This window comes from Myotis myotis, unplaced genomic scaffold (assembly GCF_014108235.1).
Source record: "Myotis myotis isolate mMyoMyo1 unplaced genomic scaffold, mMyoMyo1.p scaffold_m19_p_4, whole genome shotgun sequence".
Lineage (NCBI taxonomy): Eukaryota > Metazoa > Chordata > Mammalia > Chiroptera > Vespertilionidae > Myotis > Myotis myotis.
Genome location: NW_023416346.1, coordinates 98,214,080 through 98,229,295, shown reverse-complemented (window position 1 = coordinate 98,229,295; position 15,216 = coordinate 98,214,080). Strand labels below are relative to the sequence as shown.

At 36.5% G+C, this 15,216-nt stretch overlaps 1 protein-coding gene across 4 annotated transcripts in view; it reads left to right on the top strand.

Moving 5' to 3' along the window:
• Positions 1–15,216, top strand: part of BRWD3 (bromodomain and WD repeat domain containing 3) — a 153,755-nt gene that overhangs the window by 102,083 nt on the left and 36,456 nt on the right. For all 4 annotated transcript variants that reach the window (XM_036304582.1, XM_036304583.1, XM_036304581.1 and 1 more), the window contains exons 25-33: positions 1,025–1,132; positions 5,840–5,964; positions 6,912–6,994; positions 8,497–8,608; positions 9,565–9,626; positions 9,729–9,884; positions 10,530–10,650; positions 11,812–11,937; positions 12,024–12,102. In XM_036304582.1, coding sequence (XP_036160475.1) covers positions 1,025–1,132; positions 5,840–5,964; positions 6,912–6,994; positions 8,497–8,608; positions 9,565–9,626; positions 9,729–9,884; positions 10,530–10,650; positions 11,812–11,937; positions 12,024–12,102 — 972 coding nt within the window. The remainder of the gene's footprint in view (positions 1–1,024; positions 1,133–5,839; positions 5,965–6,911; positions 6,995–8,496; positions 8,609–9,564; positions 9,627–9,728; positions 9,885–10,529; positions 10,651–11,811; positions 11,938–12,023; positions 12,103–15,216) is intronic.

The following is a 15,216-nucleotide window of genomic DNA, read 5'->3' as shown; positions in this document are numbered from 1 at the left end:
TTAAAAAAAACACAAAAGAAAACTTAAAGAACTTTTTGGGTGGCATTTTCAAAGTCATGATTTCTTTTATTTATTGCCTGCTTTATGGAGGCTTACGAAGGATAATTTAGAAGACTTTATAGAATAAGATAAGGATCTGTACACATTATAATCTTATGAGAGTGCTGCTATTTGTTGAGTATAGGAATAAATACATAATAAAGGATATCTGGACAACGTACTTACTATTGACTTCTTAACCCCTATAGTTATCTTTATATAGTAATATTTAAATCTTTTTTAGTTTTCTACTTATATTTTTAGCTGTTACAAATTCTGACTTAAACATTGTTGATTGGTAGAGTGTGTCAGTGTAGTTTAGAAAAATCATAGTATGATTTTTTAATGTTCTATTTTACCACCTCCTTAAAATTATTATGGGAAAGAAACTTACTTAATGAATCAGAATATCATAGTGAATGCTGTCTTAGGATGTGAAGGGTCTTACCAAGCACTTGGATTCATTTTCCTTCCATAAAATGCCAGTTCTGATGTTAATTCTTGTAAAAGAAAAATGAAAAAATTTCTGGAAATTGCTATTTAGTAGCACATCTCTCTCTCCCTCTCTCTCTCTCTCTTTCTCTTTCTCTCAAACATAGGCTGACTATTAAAATGTTGAAACTTAGACTGTCACAATTCGAAGTACATACTTTAAAATATTAAGATATGAATAAATATTAAATATTTTAAAATAAGATAAGGCTTTTATGTACATTTGTCATAGTCTGTTTCTTCAGAAATTTATGAAGCTGCTGGGGGAAAGGGACTGTGTGTGCAGTTTTTATTCTGCAGTACTTGGGCTACATGGGCATGAGTACTCAATGAACTCTATTTGATGGTGACAGGTACATTTATTGTACATATTTTTCAAAATTATAATTATGTTTGTGTAAACAGAAGAGGACATTTGTAGGAATATATATTGTAATGTATAGAGTTGTTAAATAGGACACTGCTGTTTAATATGTCATGTTCTTTGTTTTAGCTTATCTATTTTAGGCAAGGACATGAAGCTTATGTGCGAGCTGTAAGGAAATCAAAAATATACAGCGTTAATTTACAAAAACAACCATGGAATAAAATGGATCTCAGGGTAAGTTTGCCAAATTCATTAGCTATGAAATTGAAGTAGCTTTGGAATTAAAGTACTTGCCTGTAGGCTTTTTCTCAATTTCATGACTATCTCACTGTTGATTGTGTGTCCAAGATAAGATGATTACCAGCCTATATAATAAAAGCCTAATATGCTAAGTGTCTGGTCATTCGTTCAATAAATCAAAGCGTAATATGCTAATGATATGCTAAGACTGCTCAACCGCTCACTATGACATGCACTGACCACCACGGGGCAGACACTTTGACTGGTAGGTTAGTTTGCTGCTTGGATCCGGCCCATTGGGACTGAGCGAGACAGGCTAGACATGCCCTGGAACCCTCCCACGGTCCCTCCCTGGCTGGCCAACCTCCTCGGTCCCAGTGGAGTACCTCGGCCTGGTCTGCACTCTCTCACAATCCAGGACCCTCTTGGGGGATGTCGGAGAGCCGGTTTCTGCCTGACAGCAGAACGACCGATCACTATAACGCACACTGACCACCAGGGGACAGATGCTCAATGTAGGTGCTGCCCCCTGTTGGTCAGTGCTCCTACAGGGGGAGCGCCGCTCAGCCAGAAGCCAGGCTCACAGCTGGTGAGTGCATTGGCGGTTATGGTAGCGCTAAGGATGTCTGACTGCCAAGGATGTCTGACTGCCGGCTTAGTTCCGCTCCCCATTGGACATCCCCCAAGGGCTCGCAGACTGCAAGAGGGCGCAGGCCGGGCTGAGGAACCCCGTACCCCTCCACGAGTGCATGGATTTTATGCACCGAGCCTCTAGTACTCTTATAAAGCTGAGTGTTATGGTTTAGATTTTGTTTCCCAAAATTTATATGCCACCTATTATCTTGATTATTTGACCTAATTTCCTTTAAGCTTTAGGTCCTCCAGTGTATACTATTCTATAATAGGAGCAAAGCAGTAGTTCCCTGGTGTGGATATTTTCCTCAAAATTTTATACATTCTGGAGGCTTTATAAACTGACTACGTGTGTGGACTACAAACACCCTAGAGGTTCTGGTGGCTTTAAGATATAGTAAATATCACAAATCCCAAGAAGCTCAAAACTTTGTGGTGCTTTATGGATTATTTATCTTCATATATTACCTATGTAGCTTCATTGTATTGAGTAAAATAGGTATGTATCTTTTTAGAGAAGGGTTTTCTACCTATAAGTACATGTTCATTTATTTATACATATATATATATATATATATACACACACAGACAAACAGGCATAGGGATATATACACCATCATTTCTGCATAGGTTTACATACATGTGTTTTGTTATTTTTGGTTTTGTTTTTGTTTGTTTGTTTTTTAATTTAATTTTATTTTATTTATTTATTTTATTTTTTTAATTAAATCTTTATTGTTCAGATTATTACATTTGTTCCTCTTTTTTCCCCCCATAACTCCCCTCCTCCCAGTTCCCGCCCCACCCTCCGCCCTCACTCCCCACCCACTGTCCTCATCCATAGGTGCACGATTTTTGTCCAGTCTCTTCCCGCATCTCCCACACCCCTTTCCCCCCCAAGAATAGTCAGTCCATACCCTTTCTATGTCCCTGATTCTATTATAATCACCAGTTCATTCTGTTCATCAGATTATTTATTCACTTGATTCTTAGATTCACTTGTTGATAGATGCATATTTGTTATTCATAATTTGTATCTTTACCTTTTTCTTCCTCTTCTTAAAGGATACCTTTCAGCATTTCATATAATCCTGGTTTGGTGGTGATGAACTCCTTTAGCTTTTCCTTATCTGTGAAGCTCTTTATCTGACCTTCAATTCTGAATGATAGCTTTGCTGGATAAAGTAATCTTGGTTGTAGGTTCTTGGTATTCATCACTTTGAATATTTCTTGCCACTCCCTTCTGGCCTGCAAAGTTTCTGTTGAGAAATCAGCTGACAGTCGTATGGGTATTCCCTTGTAGGTAACTGAGTTTCTTTCTCTTGCTGTTTTTAAGATTCTCTCTTTATCTTTTGCTCTTGGCATTTTAATTATGATGTGTCTTGGTGTGGTCCTCTTTGGATTCCTTTTGTTTGGGGTTCTCCGCGCTTCTTGGACCTGTAAGTCCATTTCTTTCACCAGGTGGGGGAAGTTTTCTGTCATTATTTCTTCAAATAGGTTTTCAATATCTTGCTCTCTCTCATCTTCTGGCACCCCTATAATTCTGATGTTGGTACACTTGAAGCTGTCCCAGAGGCTCCTTACACTATCCTCGCATTTTTGGATTCTTTTTTCATTTTGCTTTTCCGGCTGGGTGTTTTTTGCTTCCTCGCATTTCAAATCATTGACTTGATTCTTGCGCTCCTCTGGTCTGCTGTTGGGAGTCTGTATAATATTCGTTATTTCAGTCCGTGTATGCTTAATTTCTAGTTGGTTCCCCAATATAAGATCGAGGGTCTCATTAGTTTTCTTGTAGATCTCATTAAGTTTATCGGCAGCTTCTAAACAGTTCTCGAGAGACCTTAAAAGTGTGGTTCTGAACTCTATATCTTCCATTGACAATTTTGTCCTGTTTCTTTGTCTCCGCATTTTGTTATGCTTCCTTGGTGCACCCCCTAGTGGTCTTTGTGCGCAGTCTTATAGTTAAACCTTGATTGTTGTAGCTAATACCAGGGAGGGTTTGACCTCCAGGCCAAGTGGCTATGAGAATCATCTGTGTCTGCAATGAGAGAACTTCTGTCCTCTAGGGAGGTGCTAATCTAGCCTTTGCCTGAGGCTATCCGGCAAATGCCTCTATGCAGGGCTTGGGCGGGGCGGGTCGCACAGGATCAACAGGGTGGGCCGGAGAGAGCAGTTATGGCGGCTCTCAGTCCTGTCCCCAGGGGCTCTGCCTCTCTGAGTCCCAGCACCCGCTGCAAATCTCGGAGAGAAAGCTGCACTCGCTCTGACCGAAGCCAGACAGTCCCGCTTCTCCCGTTTGAGTCTGGGTCCCTAAAGACTCGCCTGTATCTGGAGCTCAGAGTCTGTGACTCCCTCCAGATTGAAAACACGCTCCGCGCACTCCGCACCTCAGAATTTGACTTCAGCACTGCGCCTCCTCTGAGTGTCCGTATGCGTTTCTCTTTCCTCCTAGTTGTAGGACTTCCACTCAGCCAGCGTTCCTGTGGTTCTGGGTGATGTCCGTTCCGTTTTTTAGTTTCACTTTTGAAGTAGTTGTTCAAGGCAGCAAACTCCGGCGTTAACCTATGCCGCCATCTTGGTTCTCCGGAGATTCAGAAACCCTGGTTTTGTTTTTTTTTTACTTGAAAAACAAGTGTTAAAAGAGCAATTTTACAATGTTTTTCCAGGTAAGTGAAGGATGTGTGAGGATGCTTAGCAGGAAGGATACAAATATGTACATTTACTGAAATAAAGATTTAAATAACTATTAAAATTTTATTAAGGTTGTGAGATGCTAAAGTATCTTATCACGTAAGCTTTATATAATCATCTCCTGAGAGTTAGGGATGCTACCATCTATTATGAATCAGATGAAAATTGAGTTTTTGTTTGGTTGGTTGTTTTAGAATCAGAGGAATGAATAAAACCTATTTCTTATTTTAGATTCTAACCCCATGGTTCTAGGAAATTATAGGAGTTAGCATATGTGTGGTGCAAAAGCCTATGCTTTGGAATAAGACCTGAATTTCAATCTAAGCTCTGCTGTTTTACTGGGAAGCAAATCACTGTAACCATGAGGCTCAGTTTTGTCATCTTTTAAGAGTGACTGATAACCAATCTATGAGGGTGGTATCTATACTAATAAAAGGATAATATGCTAATTAGACCGGACGACTGTCTGGCTGTCCATCTGGACAAAGCCATGGTGGCGGGGCTGAGGCAGAGGCAGTTAGAGGTGATCAGGCTGGCACGGGAGAGCAGTTAGGGGGATCAGGCCAGCAGGGGAGAGTAGTTGGGGGTGATCAAGCCGGCAGGGGAGAGCAGTTAGGGGGATCAGGCCGGCAGGGGAGGACAGTTAGGGGGCAATCAGGCTGGCAGGGGAGTAGATAGGTAGTGATCAGGCCAGCAGGGGAGCGGTTAGGGGGGGTGATCAAGCCGGCAGGCAGAGGTGGTTAGGGGTGATCAGGCCAGGCAGGCAGGCAAGCGGTTAGGAGCCAGCAGTCCCGGATTGTGAGAGGGATGTCCCACTGCCAGTTTAGGCCAGCCTTTAGGGATCAGGCCTAAACCAGCAGTTGGACATCCCCCAAGGGATCTCAGATTGGAGAGGTTGTAGGACGGGCTGAGGCACACCCCCCTCCCGTGCATGAATTCTGTGCACCAGGCCTGTAGTTATAAAATAATATTGTAGGTGTTAAAAAATGTATCTCATTTCCCCAGACATGTCTACCTGCATTATTTACATACTGTATTTCTGCCAGATGAGTGATTCTTAACTAGGCAGAGGATCATAGTTCCCTGAGAAGTTCTTTTCTTTAAATATATATGACTGAGTTGTACCATAGACCTACTGAATTCTATTCTATAGGGCTAGGATTTAGAAACATGAATTTTAAAGTTTCCCAAGGGAATTCTGCTGCTTATCCTTGGTTTAGAGCCCTGCACTAAACTACAACTTGCGAATAAGGGTCAAGAGTATTTGTTGGTTATTCAGATAATTTTTAAACTGTTCCAATAATAATTAAATAATATGTAAACGTTAGAAAGATATTTATATGTAAAGTAATAGTTTATTGGTATTCTCATTAATAGGAACAAGAGTTTGTTAAGATTGTAGGAATCAAATATGAGGTTGGACCACCTACACTATGCTGCTTGAAGCTTGCATTTCTGGACCCCATTTCAGGCAAAATGACTGGAGAGTCTTTTTCCATTAAGTGAGTAGCTCTGTGTGTTTGTATGTGTGTGCTGTGTGTTTGTTGATCCCTATTTTGTATTCTGCAGAGTACAAGACTTGATATGAGAGAAAACACTACAGCACTATAGGCTTAGAGTTTTAAAGAACAAGGTTTAATGTGGAACTCTTGGTTTATGTTTTTATTTAACATATATATATATATATATATATAGCTATTAATTAGTATGTATATAGCAAATGTGTATTTTAACATAATGTATACATGTTCATGAGTAAGTTACTTCTCTTAATTCCTGCCTTTATTTATAAAATGGAAATATTAATATCTTTCTCAGGATATTTGTTAGGAATAAATGAAAAGCCTTTTATAAGTACCTAGCAATATGCTTGAAACACCCTAGTTGCTTTTATTTCTGTTAAAAATAGGAATAGTAAATGTCACATTTCTTAAAGTTAATTTTGAAATCTAAGGAGACAAAATAACATCAATTCATATTTTTGTGTGTGTTAATCCTCACTCGAGGATATTTTTTCCATTGATTTTTAGAAAGAGAGGAAGGGAGAGAGGGGGAGAGAGAGAGAAACATCAATATGAGAGAGACACATTGATTGGTTGCCTCCCACCAAACCTGAGACCTTTTAGTATGCAAGCTGGCGTTCTTACCACAGAACCACCCCAGCCAGCCATGGCCATACTTTTCTTAAAAAGTCCTTAGTAAAAATAACTTAAATGAAACTTTAATAACCTTCTTTGATATCTTTATATCATTGAAGTGATACAGCAATAGGCAGGGTGCTCGCAAACAAAACAAAGCAGATGGAGTTTAAGTAAAGACTTTTGTTGGAACCTTGAGGTTTAAAACATTTTGCTTAATGGCTCACTTTAAATATATCCCTGGATAGTTAGTAAGTAACATATACTATTATATCTGTATATTGTTCATAGGTGCTTTAATTTTTGTACAGGTATCATGATATGCCAGATGTCATTGACTTCCTTGTGCTACATCAGTTTTATAATGAAGCCAAAGAAAGGAACTGGCAGATCGGTGAGTATAGAATTCTCACTTAATGACTATTAAGTTTGATGTAAAGTAACTTTAATTCCGATTTAACTGAATGTAAGCTGGAAAAACCTGTTAGCCAAATTAGAAAAATTAAATTAAAAATATTTTCTCAATTATGTTTGGTGGTTTTATGCACATTGCATATCTATAATAATAAAAGATTATATGCTAATTAGACTGGACGACCTTCCAGACAAAGCCGGGGCTTTGAGGGAAGCCCGGGTCCCAGGTGCCAGAGGGAAGCTGGTGCCGGCAGCCAGGGGAATGGAAGGCCTACTCTTGGACGAATTTCATGCATCGTGCCTCTAATATCATATAACCTCTAAACCTTCTGCAGTTTTCTAATCTGTTAGAATACAAATCTGAATTAAAAAGAAAATTATCAAATGTCAGTTGTCCTAAAATAGAATACTTAATATTTGGGATCTTAAACAGAACATTACTGATTGTGGTTTTCTTTCTTTCTTTCTTCCTCCCACCACAGCTTGCTTCACCCCCCCCCCCCCACTTTTTTTCATCCCCTCCCTTCTTTTCTCCCTCGCTTGCCTTCTCCTACTTCCTTACCTCCCCCTCATTAGCTTTTGATCTTGGGCAAGTTTTTAACCTCTCTGTGCCTCACTTCTATTTAAAATGGGAATCTCATGACACAACAGCTATAAGGTTGATGTGAGCAATAAATTAGTTAATATATAGAAAGCACTTAAAATGGTACCAGACACAGAGTGAACACTATGTGAATATTTGCTGTTAGTATGTTTAAGTTATCTTTTATTTGGAAGGAACTTTTTTTTTCTACAATGATTTGGTTTTGTAATCCTTAGCCATTTAGAACAGAAGACTAGTATGAAGTGATTTTAAAGGCAAAAAGCAAAAAAGAGAAGAAACAAATGGTGTAACATAGGTACAATGCAAGAAGTAGAGTGCCTAATGATGCCTTCAGATAATTGATAAAAGTTAAATTGTATGTGGTGACATTTATTTGAGAAAACATGGAAATATATGACTTATTTCAAAAAGATAGCTAGTACCTGGAAATCAAAATCCTTGGAGAAGGTAAAATGTAAAATTCACTTATCTGCAAAACTCAGATTGAAACCTTTAACAACGCTAGTTACAATGCCATTTCTGGATTCAACAAAATATTGCAATTTAGCCAGTGTGGCTCAGTTGGTTGGAGTGTCATCCTGTGCACCGAAAGATGGCAGGTTCGATTCCAGGTTAGGGTACATACCCAGGTTGTGGGTTCGATCCCTGGTCAGGGCAATTACCGGAGGCAACCTATTGATGTTTCTCTTTCATCTCTCTTTCTCTCTCTCTCTCTCTCTCTCTCTCTCTCTCTCTCTCTCTCTCTCCTCCGACTTCTAAATTTAAATGATCTTTGGGTGAGGGTTTTAATGAAAAACCTTTCAAAAATATAAATTTAGAGTGGGAACAGGGCTTTATTCTCAAGAGCACCGTTGTAAGAATTTCTAAAAACATTGCAGGTGATAGATTCCGCAGTATAATAGATGATGCCTGGTGGTTTGGGACTGTGGAGAGTCAGCAGCCTTTTCAACCAGAGTATCCTGATAGTTCTTTCCAGTGTTACAGTGTTCAGTAAGTACAGTTATGGTCTTTTATGCCCGGTATAATACTGAAGTGCTATATGGACTTTCTGTAAACCTTACCAGGAATAATGTCATTTTATCTGACAACTAATATTACAAGACCTATACTAGTAACTGTAAGAAAGTAATCATAATACCTATAGAATTTGATGATAAAACAGGTAAGTGTTACTGCTAAAACAAAGCAGAAACTGAAGGCTTACTTCTACCTCCCTTATGTCCCTATTTTCTTGTAATTGTATTTTAGACAAGATTTACTATTATTTCATGAAGAATACTGAAATTAATTCAGTGTTTAAAATAATTGGTGCAGCTGGAATGTAGCAATGAATATTAGTACCTAGGCTTTTATTTGATGGTGTTAATTCTAGGTAGAAATGACTGTATTATGTTTGGATGTGGTTTTTGTCTATAACACTTACTTTAGTTCTTCATGATCTATTCCTAATTATAATATTCCTAATAAAGTTTTTTGTCAAGTATGATAGAACATGTTTATTCTGTGAATATTAACCTTTGTCTCCATATTGCATATCAAAAGGGAATAATAAAATTTTGGAGATGTTATAATACTTAAGCTGTTAGGATAATGTAGATTATCTCACAGAAATAAGTGGTTTATTGAATCACTTTTTTAACCTGAAAGGAATTTTCCAAAGATATCTTTTTATTCTATATGCTAGCTTAACATTGAATATGTCCTTGATTGGAATAATAAAGAAGCCAAGTTAAACTAAGAATAAGCTTACTGCTTTCTAAGTTTCATATTGGTAGATCATGTTTTCTCTATTAGAGGTTTATTATTATCTATAGGTAAGCAAAGTTGTACTTTAAGGAAAATTGTATTACCCTTTTCCAAATTTCATCCCCAATAAGTCATATAAATTATGCTACTATATAAAAGAATCATGTAAAATTTAATTGTGTCTTGTTATTTTTTAATAGCTGGGACAATAATGAAAGAGAAAAGATGAGCCCCTGGGATATGGAGCCAATTCCAGAAGGAAGTAAATATGCTTTTAAAAATGAATTATAATTCTTCTAAAAGAAAAATGACAATACCATGATATTGGAAACTAATCATTTCTGTTTATTCCGTTTATACATAGCTGCCTTTCCAGATGAAGTTGGTGCTGGTGTTCCTGTGTCCCAGGAGGAACTGACTGCTTTGCTATACAAACCCCAGGAAGGAGAGTGGGGAGCTCATTCCAGAGATGAGGAATGTGAACGGGTTATTCAGGGCATCAACCACCTTCTTTCCCTCGGTATGGTGAATGTGAAAGAATATTAGGAGGATCAGAAGGAATGAGGAAAACTAACAGAATTTTAATTTTTGTTAAAGGTCATGCATTTTTTCACTAGACACTTTTAACTTAAGAGGCACAGTGATTCTAGTTTTATTAACATTTTTATATGTTTGACCCAAGTAATGACAAACTTTTTCAGTCCTCTGGTGTCTTATAATAGTGAAGGCGGGTAGAAGGTGTCTTTTATTTTCAAGAGTCATTTTGGCTCTCTAGCTGTTTCATGAGCCTGACTTTGGGTTCTTTGATAAAGACAGTGTGTGAGTAATATATTTTACTGGCATAGCTAGTTATATTTTCTAACACTTATCACTTGAGACATTTGGCATTTTTCCAGAAAAATGTGAAATTAAATACAGTCCTCCTTTAATATTGTCTCATTTCAACTGATTTGAACTGCTCTATTATGCATGAGTCTTAGATACTATGCCCAAATAAAAATAATAACATCATAACAGTATTTGTCTGATATTTGCATAATTGAATAATCAACATTTTATTATGTGGTGTATTGCCCACCCCTTATTATTTATATGAGTTTTGTTTGTTAACATGAAATGTTAATGTTCTTTATAACTACCTTTCTTGATTTGGATAATATTGTAGATTTTGCCAGCCCTTTTGCTGTTCCAGTGGATCTCAGTGCCTATCCCTTGTATTGTACTGTAGTTGCATATCCAACTGACCTCAATACCATCAGGCGGAGACTTGAAAATCGCTTTTACAGGTCTGTTTAGTTTTATCATTTACTATAAATTTCATAGCTTTATGTCTTTTGCTTTTTTTGTGTGTGTAATGATGCACCAAGATCTGTGTTTTCGTTGTATAATCATTCAAAAGAGCCACTGCAAAATTTCTTCTAAAAATTTAGAGCACTAATTTTTCTTTATTCGGTAGATTCTCAGTCTTCCAGTGTAAAAAGGGGTTTGAAGGGAATAAGTGCAGGGAGAAATGTATGAGTAATACAAATCACGTGCGAAATAAAAAGTAGTTAACTTTAGTTTATTTAAGGCAGATTAAGTGGTTTGTGGATTCATCATGATTAAGATGCTACAGAGACTTTGAGCATGTGTGTAAATCCCCTGTTGAGGAATTAAACAGCAGTTAGTTATGTTTAATTATTAGCCCTGAAATGTGTGCAGAAAAAGAGCCAGGTTTTTTTCCTCCTTTGGTTTTAGTTCGGAGTGGAGTGATTATGGGAAAGCAGGTCAGGGCCACTTTTGGTACTGCTCTCACCCGAGACTCCACTGTGTCTTAACCACCATTGTTCCATGAACTGGTTATAACCAGCTGGGTGTATTTTATAACATTACATTTAGATAAAAATCTATTCTTTTCTATAATCTGCTTTTTCCTTTCTCTTCTCTTCCCCTGAAAACTAAACATCCTTTTAACTTTATCTCAACAGTTTGTTTTTGTTTATTTGTATTTGGTCAAATCACTATTTATCAATTATGCCCTGGGTCAGTTCTTTTCCAAGTTTTAATATGCAGTCCAGTATTTCTAAATTATTGCTTGTGCTTCAAATACTGTAACTATATACATTTACTAGTGCACATCTATCACACATATGAGTTACATACATATAGGGTATCCCCAAAAAAATGTATACATTAACAGCTAACAGCTCACTTTTGGAAATGAAATGTTTTTTAATAAACACTGCCTTTATAACTCTTCAAAGTGTGTGTATACATTTTTTTGGAACACCCTATATATTGTAACATTTTTGACATATAATGATTAGTTACCTAGTTGTTCTATGCTTTATATTCCTAGAATAACTGAAGGTATTTTTTAAATTAAAAAAAAATTTCAATTACAGTTTTCATTCAGTATTATTTTATATTAGTTTCAGGTGTCACAGAAGGTATTTTTTATTTCATAGGAGAATATCAGCATTAATGTGGGAGGTTCGCTACATTGAACATAATGCCAGGACTTTCAATGAGCCAGACAGTCCTATAGTAAAAGCAGCCAAAATTGTAACTGATGTCTTACTTCGATTTATTGGGTAAGAATTAGCTTTATTTCCATAGGAACTGACTTCTGATTTTGTAAAATTTATTGAAATATATTTCGACTTATCATATTTCTTAGGGACCAGAGCTGTACTGATATACTGGATACTTATAATAAAATTAAAGCAGAAGAACTAAACAGTACTGATGCAGAGGAGGTAAGAATTGCAGTATTAGTGGGCATGTATTCCTTTTCTGTTATTTGAAGTACAGTAAGTATTACATGTAAGTATTATAAGCAATGAGGCTAATTTCTACAAGTTGGCTAAACACATATCTTTTTATATTAAACCATTTAACCTGTACTTAGATGGCATATACCAAAAATGTAGTACTATTACAGTATTCAGCCAGAGACAAATAGGTGTCCAGTCATCCTATTGACTTAGTGGGTTTCAGTATGAGCTATTAAGACTTCATATTAGAGTCCTTTAAAACAGGAAACACAGGACAAAGCACTAAATATTTTAACTGAATGGTTAGTTGAGGGAAATTTTAATAGGGATTCATTTTCTACACAGATATGTAAAATATTAATATATTTTAAAATTTTAGTTGTCAAAATCTACATTTTTAGTAGTTTCATGAGATTGCTAGTTGATTTCTTTTATGGAAATTTGCTAACCAGTTTTTCTTAATGAAATGAAATTAGTATTACCATCACACCCTCACTTCTGATTTCCCCAGCCAGCCATATCCCTAATGTACATAAAAGACATTTGTGACTGGAGACTATGATAGAGAGAAACAAAAACTAAGATAAGAGGCTGAAACAATAATAGTGATAATTCAAAAATCTTCAGTGGAAGACAATTCATCCCATGGATGAGTGACTCAAATATTCTAAATTCTGTTGTATTGGCTATTGTACAGAGATATATCACCTGTTTATATTGTCTCTACTCTTAATCTTCACAATGGTAAATTGTCATTGTTTTTTACTCTTTAATGAAAGTGTGTCTGACTATAAAATATTGTATTATTAGAGTTAAATGTTATTTACAGAATAAAAGCTTAAATATGTGAATTAGGTGTTATCCTCCTAAAACTACTAAAAAATTTATCATTCTGATTCCTGATATTTTCTCTGGCCTTTCACATAAGTGAATTTTTATTACTATTATTATTTTTTATTAAATATATTGGGGTGACATAGGTCAACATGAACAAATAGGTTTCAGGTGTGGGTTTCTATGTTATAAGATCTGTATATTGTACCATGTGCCCTTCACCCAAAGTCCAATCTTCTGTCACCATATATTAAGACCCCCATTTTGCAGGAAACACAAGTCTAAATATGTAAACCCTAAAGACTCCACCAAAAAGCTATTAGAAACAGTATACAAATACTGTAAAGTTGCAGCATACAAAATTAATGTACAAAAATCCATTGCCTTTCTGTATATTAATAACAAAACCTCAGGAAGGGAAATGAAAAAATTCTTTGCAATTGCAACCAAAAGAATAAAATACCTAGGAATAAACTTTTAACGAAGAATGTGAAAAACCTGCAAACTGGAAATTACAAAGCATTATTAAAAGAGATTGAAAAAGATAGGAAAAATATCCCGTGTTCATGGATTAGAAGAATTAACATAATTAAAATGGCCATATTATCCAAAGCAATATACAGATTTAATACAATCCCCATCAAAATCCCAATGTCATTTTTTAAAGAAATAGAGCGAGAAATCATCAAATTTGTATAGAACCATAAAAAACCTTGAATAATCAAAGCAATCCTGAGAAAAAGAATAAAGGTGGAGGTAGCATGCTACCTGATTTCACATTATACATAAATAAGTGCATTTGACTCAGGGTTTCATGTAGCAAGAATCTCTCCACAGAATAAGCACTACTTGGTTAAAATAGAAAATAGAATGTAATTCAACAACTTTATCTATTTTTTTTAAATATATTTTTATTGATTTTTTACAGAGAGGAAGGGAGAGGGATAGAGAGTCAGAAACATCGATGAGAGAGAAACATCGATTAGCTGCCTCCTACACACCTCCCACTGGGAATGTGCCCACAACCAAGGTACATGCCCTTGACCGGAATTGAACCTGGGACCCTTCAGTCCGCAGGCCGACGCTCTATCCACTGAGCCAAACCGGTCAGGGCAACTTTATCTTTTCTGATGAGAACATTTAAGTTCTATTTTCTTAGCAAATTTAAATTATACAATGCAATGTTATTAATATAGTCACCATGGTTTTTCTTTTTAGATCCTTAGACCTTATTCATCTTATAGCTGTAAGTTTGTACCCTTTTACCAACCTCTCCCTGTTTCCCCTACTATCCAACCCTTGGCACTATTTGTCTTTCTCTGTCATGCTTACGTTACTTAGCATAATGCCCTCGAGGTCCATTCATATTGTCACAAATGGCAATATTACCTTTTTTCTCAAAGCTGAATTCTATTCCATTTGGTGTGTGTGCATAACACATATCAATCACACTTTCTTTTTTTAAGTTTGCATTTTTTTATTTTTCTGTCATATTCAATAGCACACAGACCAGAGTGCTGCTTTTATTATTGTTTTATCTTTATTTATTTTTAATTTATCTTTATTGTGAAAGTATTGTGGCTGTCCCTCTGTTTCCCCCACATTGACCCCCCCCCCCACCCTGCTCCTGTCCCCTCTCCAGGCATTCCCCACACTATTATCTGTCCATGGGATATGCATATAAGTTCATTGGTTAATCTCTTCCCAAACCCTGCCCTTCCCTCTGAAATGCAACAGTTTGTTGCATACTTCAATGTCTCTGGATCTCTTTTGTTCATCAATTTATTTTGTTCATTAGATTCCATATATAAGTGATATCATATGATACTTGTCTTTCTCTGACTGGCTTATTACACCTAGCATAATACTCTCAAGGTCCTTCAATGCTGTCACAAAGAGTAAGAGATCCTTTCTTTTTATCGCTGCATAGTATTCCATGGTATAAATGTACCACTTCTTTTTTATCCATTCATCTAGTGATAGGCACTTGGACTGTTTCCAAATCTTAGCTATTGCAAATTGTGCTGCTATGAACACAGGGGTACATATAATCTTTCTGATTGGTGTTTTGGATTTCTTAGGATATATTCCTAGAAGTGGGATCACTGGGTCATATGGTAGTTCCACTTTTAAGTGTTTGAGGAAACTCCATAATCTTTTCCACAGTGACTGCACCAATCTGCATTCCCACTAGCAATGCACTAGGGTTCAATTTTCTCCACATCCTCAACAGTTCTTGTTGCTTATTGATTCATTGATGGT